The 26,929-nt window shown below is 35.1% G+C and overlaps 1 protein-coding gene across 1 annotated transcript; it reads right to left on the reverse strand.

Moving 5' to 3' along the window:
- Nucleotides 1-12,305: 12,305 nt before the first annotated feature.
- Nucleotides 12,306-26,765, reverse strand: LOC114745709 (ferredoxin-dependent glutamate synthase, chloroplastic-like). The gene is given in 29 exon segments (XM_028933875.1): nt 12,306-12,791; nt 12,912-12,995; nt 13,270-13,348; nt 13,481-13,719; nt 13,842-13,935; nt 14,020-14,162; nt 14,613-14,711; nt 14,855-14,983; nt 15,129-15,203; nt 15,412-15,609; nt 15,702-15,797; nt 16,090-16,188; nt 16,277-16,516; nt 16,912-17,022; nt 17,197-17,394; nt 17,947-18,062; nt 18,332-18,428; nt 19,816-19,921; nt 20,098-20,122; nt 20,125-20,155; nt 20,380-20,509; nt 20,773-20,930; nt 22,134-22,349; nt 22,469-22,579; nt 23,379-23,538; nt 24,014-24,159; nt 25,030-25,122; nt 25,884-25,980; nt 26,614-26,765. Coding segments are annotated over 29 exon segments (3,570 nt in total). The 5' UTR covers nt 26,652-26,765; the 3' UTR covers nt 12,306-12,629.
- Nucleotides 26,766-26,929: the final 164 nt, after the last annotated feature.

Here is a 26,929-nt window from a genome sequence, read left to right on the forward strand (position 1 = left end):
GAGTCTGATCCCTTCATCAGCTAAATTTGGACGAGGTGTGGGCAGTACCTTTGTTTAATGTTCTCTCATGACAATTTTTTCCGCGCCTAGTGGGGTTTTAAACTCACCGCTCGCCCTTCCTTTCTTTTTTTAGTATTTTATATTAGATTGCATTCTAAAAAGTTGCTGATAACGCGGAGTATTCCAAAGAAGATCGCCAATTGGGAAAAAAAAAGCCCCTGAGCCCTGACCCTGGTGAGTGAACAGTGAACAGCGAACAGCATAAATAATTCAAAATTTGAGGCAAAACGATGCAAACGACAAATGTCCCGCCAAAATGAAGAACAATACCCGCCCACATAAAACGACACCTGTGAGCTCCAACAAGTTTCAACCGCGGCCCAAAACGACAACAGGTCAGAAAATTCCATCAAATTTAAGAGGAGAGCAGTAGCCGAGATTCAATGAATGGTGGCGTGGCGGAAAGGGGAGGCCGTAGAAGTGGGAACGTAGTTGATAATTTTAAGATTAATATAATATTTGATCTTTTAAATTTGTTTTTATTTTGATTTTAATCTCTCAAATTTTAAACCATAAGTTTTGCTCCCTCAAGAAGTAAAATGGTGCAAATTTTAATTGAATTATAGGACTAATGTTATAAATGAAAAAAATTTAAAATTAAAATGAAAATAAATTTGAGGAACCAAATTTTATATTAATCCATAATTTTAATTGTAGTACCAATTTCATTTTTGTTAATTTCTCCCTATATTAATATGATATATCATTTTTTATTTAATACTATAAGTAACTTCTAACAAAATTTGCTCTTGATTAAGTATAATTAAATCTATTAAGGATTGGTTTGGATATTAAGAAGATTTCTAATAAGTTTGAATTGAAAAAAATTTGGAGAATTGTGATGACAAATTTTAGTAAAGACAAAATATAAGATAAAAGAGTAAGAACTTATTTTTTTAATAAAAAAATTAGCTAAAAGATATTAATAACTTTTTTAATTTTTTTAAAAATCAAACTCATTGAAAATTTTTTCTCATCTTCACTCCTCTCATGCCACATAGGCTGTTAGTATCAAATATCAATAATTAATTTTTAAAGATATTTTTTGTGAAACAATATTAAATACTTTATGTATAATTTGCGAAATGTCTTACACAGAGTAGTACACATCATTATGAAGCTGGCAAAAAAAATATCATGATGAAATACGGATATTTAATTTCCAAATGCTACCTTATAAAAATTAAAAATAGAGGGAGCATAACAAACTAGAGCGGGCGACCCCATAAATATACCGGATGACGCGTTAATTAAAATCGATGAGGCTATTAATTAGCGCATTAAAGGTTTTTTTTTTTTTGCAGGGTGGGCGGCATATATCTGTTTACAATTTTTTTGACGGCGACTTTGATCTTGAAAACCACAGACAGATTATACATAGCAGTCAATGCCCAATCTGAAAAAGATTAGATTTGTATGAAAAAGGTGGGAACCAGTTCTATTCTGGCAAACTTTTATTGTAAATAATCCAAGCTAGCTATGTGTGACCTTTAATTAATACTCCTTCGATCCTTAATATAAGACCTATTTAATAAATTTGATTAGATTAAGGAAGTTAGGTAAGTTGGTTAATTATAAGAAAAGTGACACATTTTTCCTAAAACACCATAATCATCCTTCTTAATACTCCCTCTCTCTCTTTTACTTAATTATGGTTGAGAGAGTATCTATAGGGGTAATTTAGAGAAAATTGATAAATATGAGAAATGAGTCTTATATTTAGGACCAAAACCAACTCGAGAATTGGGTCCTATATTAAGGACCGGAGGAGTAATATAATATGCTGGTAAAAAATAATTAATAATATAATATCCAAAAACAGAAAGTTTTAAATATAAGAAAACTGTGGATTGAAATTATGAAATGCCGTGATATTTTAGAATTAAGAGGTTTTGTTGAGGAATGGGGGCAAATACACTTGATTAACTTTTTGGGCCGAAAAAGTTGAGAATATAAGAAAGAAAGTTCAATTTGGATTAATATGACATGAAGAATGAATTGATTGCGTTGACAATAAAGATTTTGCCACGTCATCACAGTCCCATGTTAAATGGGGGGGGGGGTTAATTCAACATAAACCCGTTTGATGAATGACGTCTTAACCTCAGCTATCAATCTATCTGAATTAAGCAACGTATCAGCGTGTTTTGTAATTTGATTTCATATCAATTAGTTGGTTCATTCATTTAAAATTCAATACTGAAATTGTGCCCAACAAATCTTGAATAGCAGAACTTTTTTTAAAAAAATTAGTTAAGTTGATTATTTATCATAAATATGTATTGATTTTTTTAAATTATTCTCTTTAGTCATATTAAATTATTGGATTGTCACTAAGTAGAAACTCTTTAAAATCAATAGGAATATTTTTTTTAAAAAAAAAGATGAGAGCTAGAGTGAATTAAAATCTTATATTTAAAACTATATTAAATTTTAAACTAACTCTTACGGACAAGAGGTAGTATAATACTACGTGGGTTCTAACTATAAGAGCTAGTTAACTAATTTGAGGATATTAAAAAAATAAGTTAAATCAGTTATTTGTAATAAATAGGTGTTGTCTTTCCTAATCCTTACTAATCAAATTTATTGGCTAAAACTTCCATTATTAGAGGAACTACCTTGGAAAAAATATACAAATATAGGAGACAAAATAGATTATAGGACTAAAATAAAAATCAAACGAGATCTTATATTAAAAATTGAAAGTAGTATATATATATATTTACGTGTGGGAGGGTCTGAATTCCATTTTACGTATAACTTTGAGCTACTAGTAATACTCGTCTCTTTAATTAAAAAAATTACTCGCTTCTTTGTATTTTTAATTAGTTCTCGTTACCTTGAAAGTGGCTTATTCACATTATATAGTATCTAATACTCCTCTGGTCCTATTTTTGAGGCAGAGAGAGAAGTTTGTTTTTATCCTATTTATAAGTTATTTCATTAAATTTTTACTATAAATATACTATATTGTTCTTTATTTATTTTAGTGTAGATAGTTATTTTTTTAAAAAGTGTATATATTAAATATGAGTAAAATTAGAAAGTTGTTATATTTTAATAAAAAGTTAACACAGTTTAAATTTTTTTTAATTTATATAAAACATGTTAAAAGTGTTTTATAAATAGAATTAAAAGGATATCAACCTGTGTCAATACTTCTTCCATAGGTATCTACCAAGAATCAAAATGGCCATTTTTTTAATAGGAAAAATTTTATTTTCATGGCATCTAAAATTTAATGAGGAAAACACTATAATTATTCTCTTAATTTGATTTCCCCCCCCCCCGGCTATCTTTTTGTGTGTCTGTACCCGAATCCGATTTATGTGCTGCGCATGTTGATTAAAGTCACCTTTCATAGCGTTTAGACCCATTTATTGGACTTTAAATTGAAAAGACAGATTCAGATAAACAAAGAGAAGTGAAAAGACAGATCATCAAAACTGAGAACCTGGTTTTGTGTGACGTCAACCAGGTTAATTAATTTTGCAGGGCTTGCCTGGAACTCTGTTTAAAACAGATTTTTCAATAAGTTGAGATAAAAATCTCCTCAAATACTTATTTTTTATTTTATAAATCACGTTTAAAAAATTACTTATAAGTTAATTTAAACAAACAAGTAGTTGTCTGGCAAAAAAAAAAAATACTCCTTCAATTCTTAATATAAGACCTATTTAACTAATTTGATTAGGTTAAAAAAGTTAGATAAATTAATTAATTATAAGAAATATGATACGTTTTCTTAAAATATCATAATCATTTCTCTTAATACCTCCTCTTTTTCTTTTACTTAGTTATAGTTGAGGGAATATTTATAAAGATATTTTAGAGAAAATTAATAAATATGATAAATGAATCTTATATTTATAATCAAAACTAACTCAACAATTAGGTTTTTATATTAAGAACCGGATGAGGAATAATTAACGATAAATTGACCGAATTTATGCGGGTGATCAAGAACACGTTTTGATGTTCAAATCACGAGGTGTTTGATTAGGAATGCCGCTCATCCGTTTTTTTTTTTTTTAAGGGCTTGAAATAAGTGATCATTCATCATTGCAACGTGGGGTTTTAAATAGGAAAAATTACGTACAGGTCCCACATAAGGCAATTTATTATTCTGAGGTCCCACAAAATGTCAAAATCAGTGACAGGTCCCAAGGGACCTTAGAGTAATATTTTCGATTTGTAAAATGACATTACTGCCCTCATATTCTAGATTTACATTTGCTTTGTCATTGCGATTTACAACCTCAGCAGCGACTAATAACAACCCAATGAGAGGGCGTTAACAACCCTAGCAGTATCCGTTAACAACTTACTTTATAGAATCATATAACCTCCACATAAGAGTAAATTACAACCAAATAGTATAATACAACAACTTTAACACTAAAATGGGAAGCTTTTTGATATCATTAAGAATTTTAACTAGATCCAATAGGATTATAGTAATATTTTAATGCGAAGATCCATTTACAACCTCAACAGCGACTATTAACAACCGAATGAGAGGGCATTAACAACTTAAGCAGTATCCGTTAACAACTTACTTTATAGAATTATATAACCTCTGTATAAAAGTAAATTATAACCAAATAGTATAATACAACAACTTTAACACTAAAATGGAAAGCTTTTTGATATTATTAAGAATTTTAACTAAACCCAATAGGATTATAGCAACATTTTAATGCAAAAATCCATTTACAACCTCAACGGTAAGTATTAATAACCTAAGGAGAACTATTAACAACCTTAGCAGTGTCTGTTAACAACTAACTTTATCGGATAATATAACTTCTAACTATAACTAACTAAATTATAACTAAATAGTCTTAAAGTTAATCTTATATAGTTGTTAGAGGTTATATTATCCTATAAAGTCAGTTGTTAACATATACTACCTCGATTGTCAACAGCTCTCTTTGGGTTATTAATACTCACCATTGAGGTTGTAAATGGATCTTCGCATTAAAATGTTGCTATAATCCTATTGGGTTTAGTTAAAATTCTTAATGCTATCAAAAAGCTTTCTATTTTAGTGTTAAAGTTGTTGTATTGTACTATTTGGTTATAATTTACGCTTATATGGAGGTTATATGATTCTATAAAGTAAGTTGTTAACGGATACTGCTTAGGTTGTTAATGCCCTCTCATTCGGTTGTTAATAGTCGCTGTTGAGGTTGTCAATGGATCTTCGCATTAAAATATTACTATAATCCTATTGGATCTAGTTAAAATTCTTAATAATATCAAAATGCTTCCCATTTTAGTGTTAAAGTTGTTGTATTATACTATTTGGTTATAATTTACTCTTATACGGAGGTTATATAATTCTATAAAGTAAGTTGTTAACGGATACTGCTTAGGTTGTTAATGCCCTCTCATTCGGTTGTTAATAGTCACTGTTGAAGTTGTAAATGGATCTTCGCATTAAAATATTACTATAATCCTATTGGATCTAGTTAAAATTCTTAATGATATTAAAAAGCTTCCCATTTTAGTGTTAAAGTTGTTGTATTATACTATTTGGTTATAATTTACTCTTATGTGGAGGTTATATGATTCTATAAAGTAAGTTGTTAACGGATACTGCTAGGGTTGTTAACGCCCTCTCATTGGGTTGTTATTAGTCGTTGCTGAGGTTGTAAATCGCAATGACAGAGCAAATGTGAATCTAGAATATGAGGGGCAGTAATGTCATTTTACAAATCGAAAATATTACTCTAAGATCCCTTGGGACCTGTCACTGATTTTGACATTTTATGGGACCTCAGAGTAATAAATTGCTTTCTGTGAGATCTGTACGTAATTTTTCCTTTTAAATATTGACCAGAGAAGATACCCTAACTCAGTCCTCCCCTGATAAGTGCACTAATTCAATTTGCAAGAAATATATTTTTTTAGTCAAGACGTATTTTATAATACAAATAGATTTTATATTTAAAACAGAAAGAATATTATTTAATACTCTTCCGGTCCTAAATATAAGACTTTTATATACTCACTAGTATAAAAGTCTTATATTTAGAATCGAACGAGTAATATAATATATTTGTGGATGGTTACTTGCATTTGCATAATTAAATCAAAGGACATCACTTATCAGCCATGAAAGGTTGCGATGGCTACGAAATCACTAATAGTTGAGTTGAGAGCATTTCATTTTCAAACAAGATTTAAAGAGATGTTTAATACTATCTTCAGTTTTTAATGCAAGACCTTATTTGATATTTATTTTAGTTCTAAATATAACATCTTAATTCACTTAATCTCTTATATTTATTTATTTTTTTCAGAATAGTTTTTGTAATAATAATAGTTCTAACTAATATACTTGATTAGCAAGAATATTTTAGAAAAGATAACACTTATTTATTACAAATAACTAATTTAACTATTTTTCTTATTTTACTCAAATTAATCCACCAACTTTTATATTAAGTAACGGAAATAGTATTGGTTTTAGGGAAAATTACACTCAGGTCCCACAGAGCATAATTAATATAAAAAAGGTCCCACGAAATCGCGAAATGATTCTGAAGTCCCCAGGGACCTGTGTGTAATTAATTCCAATTGTAAAATTACCTACTTACCCCTATTAATTTTATTGCAATAATTCGTTTACAATCTCAACAGTGGCTGTTAACAACCCGAGAAGACGTGATTGACAACCTCGGCAGTGCTCATGACAACTCACTCTATGGAATGTCAGGGGCGTTGTTGAGGTTGTTAACTACCTCTTCTCGGGTTGTTAACAGCCACTGTTGATGTTATAAATAGGTTCTAATTTTATTGCAACAATTCGTTTACAATCTCAACAGTGGCTGTTAACAACCCGAGAAGACGTGAGTGACAACCTTGGCAGTGCTCATGACAACTCACTCTGTGAAATGCCAGTGGCGTTGTTGAGGTTGTTAACCACCTCTTCTCGGGTTGTTAACAGCCACTGTTGAGGTTGTAAATAGGTTCAAATTAACAGGGGTAACTACGTAATTTCACAATTCGAATTAATTACACACAGGTCCCTGGGGACTTCAGAATTATTTCGCGATTTTGAGGGACCTTTTTGATATTAATTGTGCTCTGTGGGACCTGAGTGTAATTTTCCCTTGGTTTTACCCAGCAATCCGACTAGCATCTCGTGTTGTTTTGATGCCTAGGTCCACTACCGGAAAATAGGCTTGTAATGTTGGTAATTAATGCTGGTTATTCACAACAGTGGCGTTAAAAAACCAGTGGCATTTTTTATATATTTATAATTAGGTCCCCTTATGTGATTATTCTTTTTTAAAAAAAAAAGAAAAGAAAAAACTCAATCTGTTATTGGTATTGCTATAAAGAGATGCACATAACTATTCACAAGTGATATATAGGAGTATTTTTTTATTTTATTTTATACAGTTTAAACACAGGCATATACTAAAAGAGATATTTAATATTGGCTGCACAAAGTGATCCAATGAGCATATCGTGTCACCATGGTTTTTCTTAAACCCAGAACTTCCTTTAGCTGTGACAAGGAGGTTGTTATTGGGACAATTCGACGTTAGCATCATAAGAATAAATGTTTATATAACAATACAAATTATATAAAAGTTTAATTTTCCTATAGTTTTCTCAAATCACATGTCTGCAAGCAATAAACCATTGGCAGCAACCTTGATTTGCAACATCCTCGGAAAGAAGTTTAGATTGAAATCAAAACTAAATTCACCAGGATATTCTAAAATGAAGGCATTTTCGGCTGCTTAATCGGGGTGATCTGTGAAGAAGGAATTTTGGCTCTCGCACCAAAACGTAAACTCTGGTTTTTGTCCATTACATTATTAATCTTGTCATTTTTTTAGTTAATCTCGGGTTATTAAATTTTAATAATTGGAAATTCATTTTTATTGAATTTTTGAATTTCAATTGTATGCTTATTAAGTATTAAGTCTTATTCATAAATTTAAAATTTACCCAACCATATTAAATTATTTAAAAATAAAAAATATAATTTAAAATGTTAATAAATTCTTTTAATTTTAAAACTTAAATATAAATGGCTGTAAGATAAAAAATATATGTACTATAATTTATTTTTTCGCAGCACCTTTATAATTTCTTATTTTAAAACACATGTAAGTTTCTTTTTTCTATTCAATTGTTCTTCATATGTCTCCGTTCTCACACGTATAAATCATGGCTTAGAAACATTAGCAACTAAGTTTTGGCAAACAAAAAAATTTATTTTACTTTTAAAATAATAATAGGATTAATATAATTGTCTGTGCCTCAACTTTGTCCTCGATTTGGTTTTAGGTCATCAAATTTCAAACTATAAGTTTTTGATCTTTCAAATTTCTTTTTGTCTAAAATATTAATTCCTATAATTTAATAAATATCTGAATCATTTTACTGGTGAAACCCATGATTTGAAACTCAAAGGGTTAAAATTAAAATTCGTCCAAATTTGAGGAATAAAAAATTCCATCACAAGCCATAACAATACTCTATGATCCCAAATATATGACTTATTTTATAATGCAAATAAGTCTTACATTGCAAAATGGGTCTTATATTTAAGACATGAATATTTACACTACAATATAGGTATTATACACGAGAGATAAGATAGATTAAATTTTATACTTAAAATTAAATTAAATATCAAACTAATTTTTATACTAATAACGTCAAATATTACTACTTCCGATCCTTAATATAAGACTCTGTTTGATTTTTATTTCGGTCCTAAATATAAGACCTAAATCCACTTTGTCTATCATATTTACTCAATTTTTTTAAGATAGTCTTTATAATAATTATAATTTTAGTCAATACACTTGATTAGTACGGATATTTTAGGAAAAATAATACTTATTTAGGATAAATAACTAACTCAACTTACTTTCTTAATCTTCTCAAATTAGTCAACTGGTTCTTATAATTAGAACCGGAGGTGGTAGATGACTAGTTCAATGAGTTAACTTGCTGATGTGGGGATGTTACCAGTTTTCATCGGGTTGACATATTTTTTACCGATTCAATATTCTCTGGATCTAGCGATTAGTATCTGTATTTCAGACGGGCTTGCGTCATGACTGGTTCCTCGGTGTGAACCGGCTTTCAATACAGTGGATAGTAAAGGGAAGTGGACAAACAAATTCAATTCATTAAAATTTAAAAAGGAGAGAGTCTAAGATATTAAGCCAGGATAAAAATTACAAAGGGGCACGCAAAGATTTAACCCCAACGAGGAAAATGTTAGAAATTAATGATGCAGTCTACATTCAATGTGCGAAAAGATGAATGCATCTTTTGTTTTTATTTTTCAATAAAGTATAACGTTGGTAAGTTACAAAACACCAATTGTGTATTTATTTTTGAGGATGGCGCACTGAATTTTGGAACGACGACTGTGTGTAATTACACAAATGACCCTGAATTTTCATAGGAAGGCCTGAAAATAAAGATACGGTGTAGCGTGTCCGTTGTGGTTGAATCCAATTCAATGGTTGGTCGAATGAAGACAAGGCCTCGATTCACAAACGAATCCTCTCACACTCTGACCTCTCTAGCTTGCACTTCCTTCCTTCCCTTCTTCTTCTTCTTCTTCTGCTATGCTCTCTCCGTTTCTTTCCCTTTATCATAAAACCGCCGTCGATCTGACACCAGAAAATGCAGAATGGTAGCCTTTTTGGGCTCAAAGGGACGATAACTCTGCTGTTCCTGGGCGTCGCACTGGTGGTTCTGCCGCTGCTTCTGCCACCGTTGCCTCCGCCTCCGATGATACTGATGATCGTGCCTCTTCTTATAATGTCGTTGCTGGTGAGGCTCGCCTTCTCTCGTTCACCTTACCCTGATGTGATCAATCCTCCTATTTGACGCACCTCTCTCAAGACTGATGAAGCTAGCGTGCATGCACAAGATGACAAGATGCGAGTTTAATTCTGGTCTTCTATTTTTTCGTGTCGATGTGAAATGTCTTAGGAGTTGCTTGATTTTGTTTTTGTTCTTTTGGGCGGATAAGATTGTAAATAATGGTTTCAGTGCAGATTAGTCTCTTCTCTTCGATTCTGTTCCAGAATAGCTCTTTCTCGTGAGTCTGACCACCGAGACTGAACAAGAATGTGAGTTGTGCAGTCGGATATGGCAGGGTTGGTAACCAGAGCAATGCAGGTAATTTTATAAGAAAACCTGTTAATGTAGCGAATGCCGCTATTAGAATAATCGGTTTCCTGATAAAGTTCATATTTTTAATTGCGAAACAAGGGAACTGAATTTGAAAAAACTTGAGATCGCAAGAAAGCGAAGGGAAACAGGTACGAGACAAGAGTTTGGAGTGTACGGTTATTTATGAATAATTGAATAAACGACAAAGTGTATGAACGAGGGGGCAGAGAAGGGGGGTGGGGGAGGAAGAGGAGAGTGAGGTAACTGATTTTGCTTCTTCCGATATAAGTTTTCTGGTGTTTGGAAGTATGTGTGTTGGGAGAAGAGATTTTCAACGCCGACAAAAGGACACGTCGAGGGAACAAGTTACCGCAGGATGCCTTGTTTTGTTTTCCAAGGAAAGGAAGAAGAGAGAAAAAGCAAACCGTGGGCGACATATAAGCAAAAGTAAGTTCATCTGTATCTGTATCAAGAACTTCTACATCATTACAACACCCATTTGCGCCGACTGCTCACCAATTCCGGCGATTTTTCGCCTTCTCCTCCTCCTTAAAGGCTACTCCTTTTACCACCCCACTAGTAACTGCTAAAATATCTAACTGACCCCTCTTTGTGTCAATTTGATTCCCAATATTTCATTTTTTTTATTTGAATTACGTAGTGGGGGTTTTACTATTGGGCCGAGGTGTTTGGGGGGCTATGTCTTGGTGGAAAAGGTTTGGTGGTTCATTGTTTTGTTGGGTGCGCAAGCTTGGTCCAAGAGTTTGGTATCGAATAAAAAAAGGGAATGAAAAAGACGAATGAAGAGGGAACAGTGAGACTGAATTCTGAGCAAGTGACTGCTGTGACACCCTATCCTTTTTTCACGTTTAGGGGGGGGGGGGTTGGAAAAACGAGTAGGTGAGCCTTGAAAGAAACTACGTTTGGACAACCGCATTGGACCGCCAAACGGCTACGTTTGCTTTCTACGTGGGATTTGCCTTCCCATGAACAGCAAAATTCAACAGAACATTATGATTCCAAATTTTGAAGCCATTTGTCTTCCTCTCTTGCCACGAAACTTCCCCCTCTGTACGCATCCTAGGCTGCTCAAAACATTACGCATTTACATATCAACAATTACATCGTCTCGTGATTCCTGAGACACTTCAGCCACGGTTCACTCTTGCAAAATTTTGACGCAAATCTTGTCGAGTAAATCTTCTTTCACGAGCAAATTGATTGTGATTTCTGGCGTGCTTCTAAAAAGGTACATTTGGGAAAGGAATTAGGAGCGGACCTCCTCTTTCTACCATGGTTTTTTTCTTTTTCACGATGGGAACGGGGATTGGAACAACTACAGGCTATTTGACACGAGCTTCAAATGAATCACCACGCCACAATCATTTGCGGTGATGCTTTCCTTTTCCACCGACTTTTTGGAAAATCGATCCTTAACTTTTTTGTTAAAATCAACATAACCATCCAATGCTCCACACACGAACACATTATACCCAATTCAAAAATGGATTTCTGATCCAATCAAAAATTCCTTTACTTTTTTTTTTAATATTCTCATCCTTCAATTAGTAATAGGATAAACATATATCAAAAGTTCAGTGTGAAATTGGAATGAGATAGATTGTTTAAAATGCAAATAATTAGGAATTGAAATAGGTACTTAGTACTTGAGATTATATAAAATCGGAGCCAGTAAAGGATAAACTTTGAATCCTAAAGTGTTCTATCAAAATCAAAGGAACTCTTTTTTTTTTTTTTTTTTTGTATCGTGCAAATCTTTGAATGGATTTTTTTCTTTTGGGGGGGGGGGGCTGCAATCTCATCATTATTGTTTTCGAGGCAACTCATCATTTTAAAAATGACGTCGTAGGTAGGCAGCTAGACGAGCCTAAACTAATGCGGGAGAAGCAGTAGTAGTTTTCGAAACTCCGAAGGCAGGAAATAGAGACTAGTTTCTCTCAACCATGAATCTGTCTCCCGAAACAATATCGTAGGCTGACCTAAATCCACATAACAATAGCGCCAGGCAGAATTATTACGGTCGTTGTTTGGGTGTAAGTGCAGAACAAACGAGCGAAGAGAAGACTGGGAAAATCAACCCATTAATTAATTAAAGAGAAAAAATTTCAGTCAGACAGAAATCGAGTGCCTTTTATCTACATTTTCTTGTACAAAGCGCCTTCTATACAAAACTAGGAAGAGAGAATGGGGCGACCCCCAACTGCAACCAAAAGTGGCGTTGCCGTATGGCTCTGAGGGGATAAATTAATCCCCTGAATTAGAGTTGGAATTTTGTTCTCCATCTGTGCCCCCCCGGGGGGGGGTTTGGGCACGTCAGCGATTCATGCACCGAGGCTCCATATGATACTGGACTCAAAAGTAAAGCTCGGATTGTGCTCCTAAGCGGACTGCAAAGTCACCTGCTCAGCCTCTCTTGTGTCATACTCAGCATTAGCCTCCGGGGTGTCTTCTTCGCTTGGTGGAACCAGCTGCCAAAACAACGGCAAGTACTTGTCCCACTCTTTCAGCATCGCCGCCCCTTTGCTACTCCCCGTTTTTTCCTTCAAACGCACACAACTTCAATTAGTCTCCACAACTTAGCTCGCACGACAAAACAAACTTAGATGTCTGACTGTTTTAAACATGCATAGATTTCATGCAGTAGTAGATATGGGCCTTACAACATGGGCTTCAATAAGGTTCTTCAGCTGCATCTGCCCTACAGGCGCTGATACGCGTTGGATTTTTACAATTTCTCTGTTTACCTGTCAGCATTTATACAGATAAGTGATCATAAAGATGAAACAACAGCAGCATATTTATTCGCTTCCATGCAACAAAAATAAGGGCTTTATCGTTCATTTCTTCTACATCTTTCCTTTTGACCTGTGGTTGTGCTTTCTTCGAGATGGGAAGGGGTAGATGGTGAAATCAGATCCGCCAAATCAGGAAAAAGAATTCCAGGGACTAAGCCCATTCATGCATATGGCTACCGAAAAAGGGGGGAGGAGACACTGAAAATGGGTCTCTGGCACAAACCTTGGGTATGAGAGTACTGTCTTCATCAAGAATGTAAGCCAACCCTCCAGTCATTCCAGCAGCCACGTTTCTACCCACTCTGCCAAGAAGTTAAGACATGCAATAGGCTCAGTAAATTCAGGTCAATTCATCCAATTCACCAATCACTAAAAAGAAAGAGGAAGAGGTTGGCTAAACAAGGGTTAAGTTTAGATGATGAAACATTACTCACTTTCCAAGGACAACCACACAACCACCAGTCATGTACTCGCAACAATGGTCGCCAGTGCCTTCAACAACAGCTTCAGCAAGTGAGTTTCGCACAGCAAATCGCTCCCCAGCCTTCCCTCTAAGAAAGACCTGTCCACCTGTTGCCCCATACAAGCAAGTGTTCCCCACAATAGTTGCATCCTCAGGTTGAAACCCTGTTTTGTCAACTGGCGTGACAACCAACTCACCTCCAGCCATTCCCTGGCAATAGCAGTACATAAATACACCCCACGTACTCATTACTTCAGCACTAAAACAAGCAAATAAAAATCACATATTTAAGCTATTAACCTATGTTCAAAAGAATAAGTTAATGAAGATACCTTCCCCACATAATCGTTAGCCTCTCCTACCAGGCGAATGTTCATTCCAGGGGTCAGAAAGCATGCAAACGACTGGCCAGCACTTCCTGTAAATCTGGAATAATGGAAAAAAGCATCTTATTTAATTTCCATATGATAAAACATGATATCAACTTTAGAATAGCAGAGGGCATCTTACGTTATATTCAACTGTCCAGCAAAACCAGTGTCACCATACTTCTTAGCAATAACACCAGCTATACGCCCACATACAGCACGATCAATGTTGAATATTTTAACAGTCTTGTTGACAACTTTTTCATTCTCAATAGCATCTGCAATCTGGATGATGAAAAAACATTTTTTTCACCTTATACAAGGCATGTAAATATCTTCCTCACATCGCTTCATGCTGTGATGAAAAACAACAGCCAACTTGAACATAAAAGGGGAAATTGCTGCTTTTCCCGTGTTAAATAAGAGGCTTCACGGCCTCAAAGTAGGCCGTGGGAAAAGGGCATGAACAGGGATTGACCATTGACATAAAGTTCATTCGATCTTAGTGACTGAGGTTGGGGTCATGTGAGCTATTTAATGCATGCGCACAGAATAGCTTCTTCATTTCCCACTTTGGAGGTTTAGGGATTAGATTCAGTTAAGAAAATACACGTCAGTCAATAGCATTTAAGCATTGACTCAAATTAACACAAGCTGGTCTAAAAAACATGCAACTGCAGGGGTTGTAAGTCAATAATAAAACTGAGCTAGACCTATAGTTGATTAAAAAGCTACCTCTGGGTCAGCTAACAAAGCATCATCCAAAACCAGACCATTGGTATGAGTTTCCTGTTTCCTAATTGCTGTACTGCTCCATTTTGGCAACCCAACGTTCTGAAAACGAAAGTTCCATTACAAATAAGCTAGAGAAGGAGGCAGTTACTGGATCCAGAAAGGCAATCAACCAAAAAAAAGAAAGAAAGAAAAGAAGATAATTTTCTAATAACGACCCAATTTAAGAAATATACAACACATACAGAGAGAATATAGCTGAGATCTATATGCTGAGTTTTGACTAGAGATATGTCTCGTGGTTGCAATAAGTCTGTCCGGCCAATTACATCATCCAACTTCTCATAACCCAGCTGTGCCAATATGCCTCTTACCTAGCCAGAATAGAAACTAAATTTATTTAATGCAGGACAAGCAACTTGAGCCAAACTACATAAATAATAAAACATCACTAGGGACAATTTCTAGAATGATGCATCAAGATAAATCTGAAAGAAGTAAACATAAGGCACATGATACCTCCTCAGCAACATACAAAAAGTAGTTGACAAGATCACCCGGTACACCAGGAAAACGTGCACGCAGTTCTTCCCTCTGGAGTACAATCAATTTGAAATTTAAAACAATGAAATGTATACGTGGTGTTATTAAAATGACAATTAACTAACAAAATACATCATTAAAAGAAGAGTTATATAGACCTCAATCAATTTGAAATTTAAAACAATGAAATGTATACGTGGTGTTATTAAAATGACAATTAACTAACAAAATACATCATTAAAAGAAGAGTTATATAGACCTGACTCGCAACACCAACTGGACAATTATTGGTGTGGCAAATGCGGGCCATTACACATCCAGTAGCAATCATGGCCACTGAACCAAAGCCATACTCATCAGCACCCATTGCGGCAGCCATCATCACATCAACTCCACTTCTAAAGCCACCATCAACTCTGAGAATGACCCTTTCTCTAAGCCCATTTTCAATGAGTGTCTGAAAGGAAAATATCAAGAATTAACATCCAATTTTCACTTAAATGTCAAGAATAAATTACAACAATATAATTCAATAGTTCAAATTATAACCTGGTGAGTTTCTGTAAGACCAAGTTCCCAAGGACCTCCAGCATGCTTGATAGAACTTATTGGGCTTGCTCCAGTTCCACCATCATGCCCTGAAATCTGAGAAGCAATAACAAGGTATAACTATTCTACTCAAATGAGCACTAAAATTTAAAAAAGAAAAAAAAAACATAAAACGAATTTTCTGTTGTTTTGAGTTTAACAGGTCCTTCAATGAAACCAACAATCTTTAATTTTTTATTTTCCTCCATAAATGAAGAACAATTTCATTAAAGAGGAACAACAAATACGGGTGATGAGAGTCTACTTCAGCCTAGACCATCAAAGTCAGTTCAGGACATCAAATACCGGACCACTCCAGATGCATAATGTATGACAGATGAGTTAATACCTGTATAATGTCAGCATTACCCTTGGCAACCCCAGATGCAACAGTACCAATTCCAGCTTCAGCCACCAGTTTCACTGAGACCTTGGCCTTAGGGTTCACCTGTTCAACCAAAAAAACCATGAAGATTTTCCTTGAGAACACTGGCTTGATTAAAAATGGGATGGGCAGATATAAAACGCTCAGTCACCTGATGGAGATCATAGATCAATTGAGCAAGATCCTCAATGGAATAGATGTCATGATGAGGAGGTGGAGATATAAGAGGAACCCCAGGTTTAGAATTTCTCAACCTTGCGATATACATGCTAACTTTTTTCCCAGGCAACTGTCCTCCTTCACCAGGCTTTGCACCTTGTGCAATTTTAATTTCTATTTGATCGGCATTTGCCAAGAATGTTGGGGTGACACCAAACCTCCCTGAAGCAACCTGTAGACAATGCAAGATACTTTTTAGAAGTAATTTGGACAGCATATGCATCAATGATTGCAAAGAAGGAGGTGTTATAAAGATTAGGAACTCAATCAGTTATTCTGAGTTTATCACTGACTGAATATCAATCAGTCCTGACAATCTATCCAATGCCTCCATCCTATGAAGAATTCCTGGAAAATTTGATGCTATAAGGAATTTTAACATATTTTGTAGTTAGAATAAAGAAAGTTACGCAATTGACATATTCCACCACCCTTAAGTTTTCCCAACATTCTGCAGTAACTGGCCTCACTTACTATATGCGATACAAGAACATAGTGAATGCAAATATCAGGTATGTAATTGTAAATTTTGACCGCTAATTCATTATAAAATATCAGTGTAATAACCTGTTTGATAGCACTAGTAGCAGTATCACCATTTTGAAGACCTTTGAGATGTGGCAGAGTAGGAGAATAACCATCAACAACATCTGTAAGTGGCTTCCAGCGAATGGGATCCTGAAAGCAGTACACAATATGTCATCACTTTTTGGCCATATATTATCATTAGTACCATAATGGGAGAGCAATTGAAATTAAAGCAAAAAGTGGGGCAATAAAAGGACTTGTTTAGAATTGATTGTGAGCACAATTAAATATAACCTGCCTTATTGTGGAATAGAGTTTATTTACCTCACCACCTTCCCCTGAATTGGATTTTCCACCTAGTCGGTTCATTGCAACTGCAATTGCTTCGTGAGTTTCTCTTGAGATAGCTCCAAGTGACATGCCACCAGTACAAAAGCGTTCAACAATTGATGAAGCAGGTTGGACCCTTCCTACAGGTATTGGAGCACGATCACTTTTAAATTCAAGGAGGTCACGCAGAACCTGCAACAGACTCGAAAAAATATCAGTTAATTTCAAATGATCACAATTAAAAGAAAAATTGTAAATCTAAGGAATTTCATTCTGGAGCCTCTGCTCTTGTTACAAAATAGGTTGCAAGATATAGAGGAAGTACACTACAGAAAATCAGCTACTTAATCCTCAACATCAAAGGAAATAAAGGCTACAGAAAACGAGCCAATCAACTCTAAATAAAAGGAAATGAACAGGCAACAAAAAGCTTCATCAAACAGACAAAACCCCCCCGCCCAAAAAAACAAAACAAAACACTTCACTTTAGTGCTCATTAACTACCTTAACTACCAAGATTTCTCCCAATAATCCCATGCCATTATTTCAAGGGATTTTGATGAGCATCTAGTTCAGGTGGAGAACTTCTCCAGAAAACTAGCTATGAAGGTAGGAGAATCAAGTCACCTAAAGTATCTCAAAGCACATCACATTATTCAATGTAGGACACAGGCATCTCATAATACCTTAGTCACCATTAGATTCCAACAAAAACAGTCATAAAAAGCAAAATTTTCAACTCACATTAACAGGCCGATTAGCTAAATGCTGCTGATACACTGAAAAGGCACTTTGACTTTTTTGACGAACGGCTTTGTGGAGCAACTTTGACATCTCTGGATTATTTGCATGATACTCCCCTTTGAAAAAGAGAAACGGTCTGTTAGAAACTTTCACCTACCAAGAAATATTCACAGGATGGGCCTTAACAGAATCTTGAACCATGCCTACACGCTATAACGCATGGCAAACCATTAATTACTTTCAAAAAACAATCAGTTTCTAAGACCCACATAAATATTGTACAGCGCAACATAAGGCTCATTTTATACAGCTTCTAAAAGTACAAATAAAGGCATAATAATTCTCTAAACTCCAAGTTTCTAACAAGTCAAGAAGCAAATGATACCTCCAGGTCTAAACTGTATAAACCCAAAATTTTCTAGCCTTTTAGCTGTATCCTCAGAAAATGCCTTCACCCAGAAAGACAAAGTCTCTCTTGCCAGCTGCACAAACAGAAAGTGAGAGGGAAGTTTCATTCACAAGTGGTATAATGCAAATTCAGTGCATCCCCACATTCATATTCTGCACATAGATCGAAACACTGAAACATTTTTGAAGTGAGTATAACTTCATGTTGAGTTCTATTATCGCACTGGTAACGCAGCATAGTGGACAAGAGTTTCAGTAGATTGTTTTGTTTCCAATGAAGCAGTAATTAAAGTTCTTGGCACCACCTGGACAGATGTAGAGAGCAAAGACCCTGAAGTTTTGAATTGCTCCTCTAGTCCTCTTTACAAGTCAGAGGGAGAAGTTTTTTTTGGGTCCCATTAATAAGTCGCATAATTAATTTTCAACATGAATGTACTATTTCGCTCTTTATTTATTATTGTGCAGATTGTTATTTTCTGGGAGAGTATATATTAAATAGGGGTAAAGTTGAAAAGTTATTAAATTTTAAGATAGAGTTAATTAGGTGTAAAGTTTTTCTTGGCTCTAATGAAATTCGTTGCTAGTGACTTTTAAATAATATCAGATGAGTAAAGAATATGGCACTTGAAAGGGAGGAATGTATTTTTGGTGCCTAGGTGTTCAGCCCAAGTAGCGGAGATTAAGAGGGCAAAATATTGAGGATGCTACTCTTAGGAAGTAGGTCAAGGCCAAAGACTTCTAGAAGTTGCCATTGTGCCAAGTGTGGCTGTGGAGGGAAGCGACAATAAAGTTCAGATAGCTGCTCACAGGGACCAGGTTGAAGAATTTTTCGGTTTGTGCTTCTCCCAAGGATGTTGTCAAAAGGAGTGCTAGTTACTTAAGTTCTTCAATAAATGAGGGAGTTCTTTTATTTGAGTGGGCTATGCTTTCAGCTTTTCTCTTCATAGGTTTTGTCTGTAATAAGACGCAGATTTTGAGTCTCACTTAAGGTAGAGTCTTAAAAAAGTACTAACAATTTTTTAGGTCAAAGAGTTACTAGCAAATACCTTATTAAGAGACATTAAGAACTCAGGAAAGTCTAGTAGAATATGAAAGGAGTTGCTAGCAAAAGGATGACAGGTCAATTTTTATGTATAAACCGATAGACCTTAAATACTATGTTTGTATGTATTGTCTGGTTTCTTCATTCTCTTCTGGATTTCCGCCATTTCAATCTTCTTATAAATACATGTAAAGGAAAATGGATACACTATGAAAATCATGCAAAAATAATCCAACACTTTCAAAATGCAAATTATATTATGGGATGCATGTATGGGATGCATGGAAAGGGTGCGGAGTGATAAATTTCTAATTTTTTATGTGCATTATTATCTAAAATAAGAGTGGTGCTCATCTCACTAGCAACATATTGTGATAATTCGAATTTTCTATGGGATTCATTACTGTATTCTAACTCACCTCATCAAAAGTTAATCCACCAATTTTTGATACACTTCCTCTAAATGCAAGATCAACAACTTCCTTTCCTAATCCATAGATTTCAAATATTTGTGCACCACAGTAACTACAAAAAGGGACTAAGTTAATCATTAACAAAAGCATAACATATTTGATTTAGAAAGAAAAATACAAATATACGAGAAACTATCAAATAATTAAAACATGATAATACCAATACTCCCCGGTATTAGTGGTTCTTTATAACTGCAGCTTTAAAATAAATCATAAAACAACGTGTACCTGGAAAGTAATGAGATGCCCATTTGGAAAGAATTTTAAGAAGACCCGCTTTAACAGCCTGAAAACCGGATAAAAAGATCATGACGAAACCAGAACTATGAATATCAAGCAAAAGTAGAGTTCTTCCAGTTTCCTGAAGCATACTGCTTTGCAAAACGGAGAGCATACATAAACATCAGGCAAGACATATATGTAACCACCAGTAAAAACTTATGTGCATGCAAAAATAAATAATAAAAGACTACAATGAAAAACAAGGCCAACCACATATTGACCACTCACCTTACAATAGTTCTTCTGCGCCTGTTCAATTGATACAGTTGATATCTTTCCATTCTTCATCAGATTAACAGTCTTGTTACTCAAACGCCATTGCCGACATGTCTCCAATGCCAAGTATGGACACACGGCACTAAAAATCCAAACAGACATTTTGTCATGCTCAAGATATTAGAGTCATGGAAAATGAGAATGACCTATGCTTCCTAGTTTCCACAAAAATACTAGAAAACAATTCTTTGACGGGGAAAACAAGAAGCTACACCTGGTCATATTACATAAGGAAATGGTCTATGACAAAGTTAAAGTTTCCTAAGTACATAAGCAAGACCACCATAGCTTGACAAAAATATAGTAAGAAACATGCATAGAGGATTCAAAAGGCATGCAAACAACCTTGCACCATATCCAATCAAACAGGCAAACTGATGAGTGCTAAAGCACTGAGCAGTATCTGCTACAAGTGATGCAGACGTGCGTAGGCCATTCTGAATTAGATGTTGATGAACAGCACCAATAGCAAGAAGGATTGGGATTGCTGGATGAGTTGGTTCCTAAGACAAAAGGGAATAATTAGTGCATCAATCCATGCTTAAAATATTAATAGAAAGTCAGTTAGAGGTCCAAACCATTCTTTTTATGAAAAGAAATTTGTTTTGAATGAATAAAAAAAAATTTGCAAGGAAAAAGTAAAAATGGGAAGGTCGGTAATTATTCCAAATAAGAATAGAAAATATCAAAGAAAATCGTTTTGCCCCGATCATACTGTACAAACAAAGCCCTGGTAACCATACCCCCCCCCCAGGGCACACTTTCTAAAAACAGTAGTAGGTTTTGCAAACCAACTCTCAAGTCTCAACGTTTAAATGTAAGAGTGCCATTTCTCTTTGGAGTATAAGGCTATAGTGTTAGATCGTAAAGGAGGAAAAATCCAGAGGCTAGGAGTAGAAAAATCATCATACAAATCAAACCATAAGAGACTCCTACAATGTAAGAGTTCCCTTTTACGTCCATCAAATGAGGACGAACTGGACACTTCATAAGCTACCACATCATCCATAATTTTCATTGATCACTTCTTTGACGAAAAACTACATGGCCAAGACCAAAGCAAACTACGAATTGGTTCTCAGTTTTCCAGTCGAACAGCTTGTTCAGTTTTGACAACTTCGGGTAAAAGAACTTCAACTTAATGCAGATGTATCTGAAGGACCCCAGGTATAAATAGAAAATTTAAGCAGAGTAGCAAGGGACAGGTTAATATGAGGGGAGTGTGTAACTTTGACGACAAGAAGAGATCACATGTAACTATCTGATAGCCTAGTCTCAGCAGTACTTTTATGAGGAAGGCTTAATAACACTGAATCAAGAGAAAGCAGAGAGTATCATGTAAAAAATGATGGACTGGTTTGGGAGATAACATCTTGAAGGTATTCTCTCCATGAAGGTCATTCTGCCATTCTCTGTCTATCCGAATTCTATAGATTTTGGTATTTCTCTTATATTGTCTTGAGTTCTGCTCAGGTTTCCTCACAAAACAGGGGAAAAAAATTAAGAGAATTTTTGGAATACGACACAAATCAGAGGAAAGCAAGAGAATATTGCTTTTTGTAATAATCTACTGAAATATGCCTTTTTTTCATCTGCTCCATCATTTAGATCTATAAAATGGAAAGTTTCAAAGTGTGATCAATAATCTCCCTTGAGAAAAAAAGCACTTCAGCAAAAGTATGCGAATACTTCAAGATTGTACTTACTAGTGCATCTGAACGATCAGAGAAAACAAGCAGCTGTGAGCCATTTCTGACAGCTTCATCAGCAGCTTCACAAAGTCTATCTAATGCCTTCTCCAACGAACCTTCAACCCCTTTGGTTATATCAAAAAATGTTGGTAATACTTGCGGTTTTAAGTGGGGATCTTTCAACAATGACTCAAGATCCCCTTCATTCAACACAGGACTAGACAATATAACCTGAGCCAAATCAATAACGTAAGCTTGGGGGCAGAAAAGGGTAACAAAATAATGGGAATCACGGACTGATACAGGCTGACGGAATATGGTTACAATTTATGATAAGCACGCTAAAATACCTGTGAGGCATTCTCTGGTCCAACTTCCAATATATTCCCTCGCTTCCCTATATTGACTTCAAGAGACATAACCAAGCCTTCTCGAAGAGGGTCAATAGCAGGATTTGTGACCTGCGCTTATGCAAATAAATAGCACTGAAATGGCTTCCTAGGAATAAACTTCTAGAGCATTCTAAAAATATTATAACCATCAAATTTAATAAAATATGAACTGAGATGATTATGTCATTCCCAGTATATTTTCTATAATACAGTAGTGTTTTAAAATATATCAATCACACCATATTTATGACTCTCCCGCTAACATCAGATGACAGTAAGTAGGAACAGCTTGAATATTTTTATCATTAATAGCTATTAATTGGGTAGGAGTGGTTGGGCCCTAGTCCAAACCCATGTGTTTTTAGGTGTTCGGATTTCATCACAAGTCTATGGACATCATTGAGAAAGACTAATAGAAAAGAGATCTATAACAGAGCAATAGAGATCCCTAACGCCTCTGCCTATCAGAGAAGCATGAATTCATGAAGATTGTGATGGGTGCCGACCCATTTATTCTTATCACTCTTTGATGTCTCTGGCCACCAAAACATGCAACAAAAGACATAGAAGTCTAGGGTTTTATGTCTCTTGCGGCCATTGGCACAAGAGACATAAAAATACACAATAGAGGAGTAGAAGGTTAAGCAGAGAGAATGAGTAGTGCACAGAACTTCCTTAGATAGACGCCCATATCAATTATCAGATGACAAAGAAAATAAATTATGTTGCATTTTATAAAACGCAGTGAAAAATATAATCAAGCTTCCGCTAAAGTTTAGTGACTGATGCAATTGTTGTATTTAACAGAGGAAATTACAAGTTGCAACTCCATGAACTGTTGTGGAAAATAAGTTCTTCCAGCGCATACCTGTGCAAATCGTTGCTTGAAATAATCGAAAAGCATATGTGGCTTCTGAGATAATGCTGCCAGTGGAATATCATCTCCCATGCAAAATGTGGGCTCCTTTCCTTGAGAAGCCATAGATTCAATCACCATTTGGACATCTTCACTTGAGTAACCAAATGCCCTGGTCTCATTAAAGATTGGAATATAAGCACCATAAAAGAGGTATATGCAGAGATCCAAGGCTAACAAACTCGACCATCACCAAGGCTGGTTCCTACGACCGAAGCAAACATACTAGACCATCATCATGTTACCAACCGATTTTGAGTTCACCTGAGGTCATTTGATTATATTTCATATGTTCATAGGAACCTTAATTCACTTGCGTTGATAAAGCAGAGACCCCGTGCAAGATGCTTTTACTAACCCTTATGCAAAAAAAATTGCGGTTTTAATATTTTATTATTGCAACACTTCTGTCAAATGCTATTCGGACAGCATAGAGAACTAAGAGAATAGCAACCATATAGACCATAAAGGTTTTAACAAGCCAAGGCGTAGCAGTGTGTTTATATAGGATTTATGAAGCCAACACCAAAGAACACATTATCTTTTATCAGGATAAAACTGAAAAACGAACTGCATAGAATTCTCACTGTTGGTGTCTTAATATTGCATCATTGTCCATGACCGCTGCCGAAAGGAAGTTTGCTGGCTTAAAAGACCGCAAGTTACCCTTGACCCACTCCCCATACGGATTTGATAAGGCTACTCGCTTTTTAACCTCAGTATTTTCAAAAACCTGCCATGCAAAATAATTTATATTTAAAAAATTCCTTAAAGCAGCAAAAACAACAGCTTTTTACAAGCATTGATTCCAAGATTAGAGGTCAATTATTAGAAAAAGGAAAATGCACGGAGAAATGGCCAAGCTTTACAGATCAGAAATTTAGGGTCTCTTTAGTATGAGGAAACGGAGAGGAGGAGAGGGGAGGGGCAATTTTATTGAGTTTAATTTAAAAAATTGGAGAAGTGGGATTAAAAGATTTTAATTAATTTTTCTCAGTTTTTAATCTCACATCTTCTCTTTATTAAAATTTTATAATCCCATTTCTCCAATTTTTCAAATCAAACTCTCTCCCCTCCCTTCCACTTCCCTCATGCCAAACAAAGTGAGGGATACAAGTGCTTTATTAGTCAATTAAATCGAAGTGGTATAATCCAAGTGGCAGCTTTGAGTTTTCAATTCGAAGAAGTCCGTTTTCAAAAGGAGCCGAGAACTCAATTTTTCTACTCCTTTATCAAATCGAGAACGAGAAAGAAGCACTTAATTGTTGGAAGTATCAATACATTGTTAACTGATGATAGTGATAGGTAACTGCTATCCTGAGCTGGCCCATTAAAGGATATTAAGTCATTCTCTTAAAAAACAACTTTTTACGGGAAACAAATCTGAGGCTTCATAGTCAGGCTTGTTTTTCTTCCTTGTTCTTGCTTCTTTATCTGTAGTCATAATATTTGTTTATCTTTAAAATCATATTACTATATCAACAGGGTGTTTTACTGCAAATGTACATCCAGTAGATGCTCGAAAAATAAGGACCTCAATATTCATAAGTAGCTACTGAAAGAGACTGTGAATCAACCGAAAAACGAAAGTTGTCATGCAAACCTGACCACCAACTAAATCAACCGTTATCATCATCCCTGGACCTAATCGGCCTTTCATGATAACCTTTGATTCATCAACTGGTAGAACACCAACCTGAAGAAAGGAAAAGACAAGACAATATATCATTAATCACTGGATGTAAGTCATGAACTAGGCTTAATAGATTACGTCATTAATAATTACTACTGCAAACAAGTACTAGAGAAGGTAATGATGGAAATTTTTTTATGAACCAAACTATAATGCATTTAATTTTTTATACGAATAACCACAGGACATTTGGCCAAAAAAAAAAAGCCTAGTCAAGACAACAGACTTAAGAAGAATGCGATTATCTGCAGAACATAAACTAGATAGACTCTTAGTGTCAGCCATTTCCCTTGCCTGCAGAGGACAGTTGAACCTTTTTGCAAGTCTATAATAAAAGGACAACAAGGAGGCACATTAGAACCCGCATACAAAGGGTGAACCCAAGGGACTACAGAAGGTGCCAGAAGAAAAAAAATAAAAATAATACGTGGCCAGCAGATCTGCATTCCATTGGCTGAGTTCGTTTCTATATCAACCAACTACAAATTTCTGCCAATAAAAATTGTAAATAGAACGATACTAATTAAAGGCCAGCAAAGAAAGCCTAAATCTTTAATGAACCAACAATGACAAAGATGTGGAATTGATACACGATCAGGTAAAACAAGTTAGCCAAATCCTAAGCTCTTCAAAGTCCAGTACGAGCCCCAAAAAAAAAAAAAAAAACTACTACACACTCCAAAATCACAAAACTTCTGACTGGTAAAATCTGTGACACCAAATTGATTTTATCTTTAAGCCAACAGATAAAAGAAGGGACTTACCTCTGAGGCAACATATACAACATTGTCTGATGTTCTCCAATACCTAGCAGGCCTCAGGCCATTACGATCAAGACATGCGCCAACAGTTTTTCCATCACTGAGTCATATAAATTGAATTAGCGATAACCAGGGAAAAGGGGAAACTATTGGGAGAAAAGATTAAACATAAAATGTATGCACTATAACTAAACAATGAAGAAACTAATTGAAAAGAAAAATATGCGTTCAAAGATAAAGATTAAATAAATGATGAATAACAGCCCCAGCAAAAAAGGCAAATATTTCCAGAATGTAATATAATTGTTATGACAAATTTTCAACCCAAATTTACGTCCTTGATTTCATATATTGTGTTCCCCTAATATGTGCCTCTTAAAATTAACTTTCCCAATGAGTTATTAACCTAAATTAAACTTCATCCAGGAAAACACCAAGAAAAGGGTGTAATTCGTCGTCTAAAGCAAAAAAGTTGCCAAGAAAAGCCAACAGAATAAAAACTTGCATCTTGCTCGTGGAGCCCTTGGACAGGTAGACAACCCCCATTTCTTTCTTTTTTCCCATCATCATAAATAAAACCGTAGCCACACACAGATTGGGATCATCCAAATTCTACTTTTACTTTAGTTTCCATGCCACCATGATCAATTTAACTCAATATTGGCAGAAGCAAAATGAATTAGGATAGGGAGGCAAAGCAACTATATTGCTTCACATTCTTTAGACTCATTACCTGAATAAAAGCAAGGCCGGTCCATCCCATGCCTCCATTTGACCCTTGTAGTAGTCATAGAAGTCAACCACCTAAAAAGCAACATAGGGTTACAAATACTTCAATTTGGAAATGTAAAATATGATTCAGAGCATTGATAGAGTTTCACAGTAAAAGGAAATAGGTTTTCACTTAGCGTAGCAAGCTTCAATGAGTACTATTAGTGAGGTTTCATTTAAAAGTGGGGGCCCATGAACCACTCTAGATGGGCAATTCCAGTTACAACTGAGATTTTTCTTCACTCTCTTACTTAAACCTTCCAGTAGTAGGGCTAAGG

The sequence above is a fragment of the Neltuma alba genome, unplaced genomic scaffold, assembly GCF_004799145.2.
Source record: "Neltuma alba isolate B1F8T4 unplaced genomic scaffold, ASM479914v2 tig00004759_pilon, whole genome shotgun sequence".
Lineage (NCBI taxonomy): Eukaryota > Viridiplantae > Streptophyta > Magnoliopsida > Fabales > Fabaceae > Neltuma > Neltuma alba.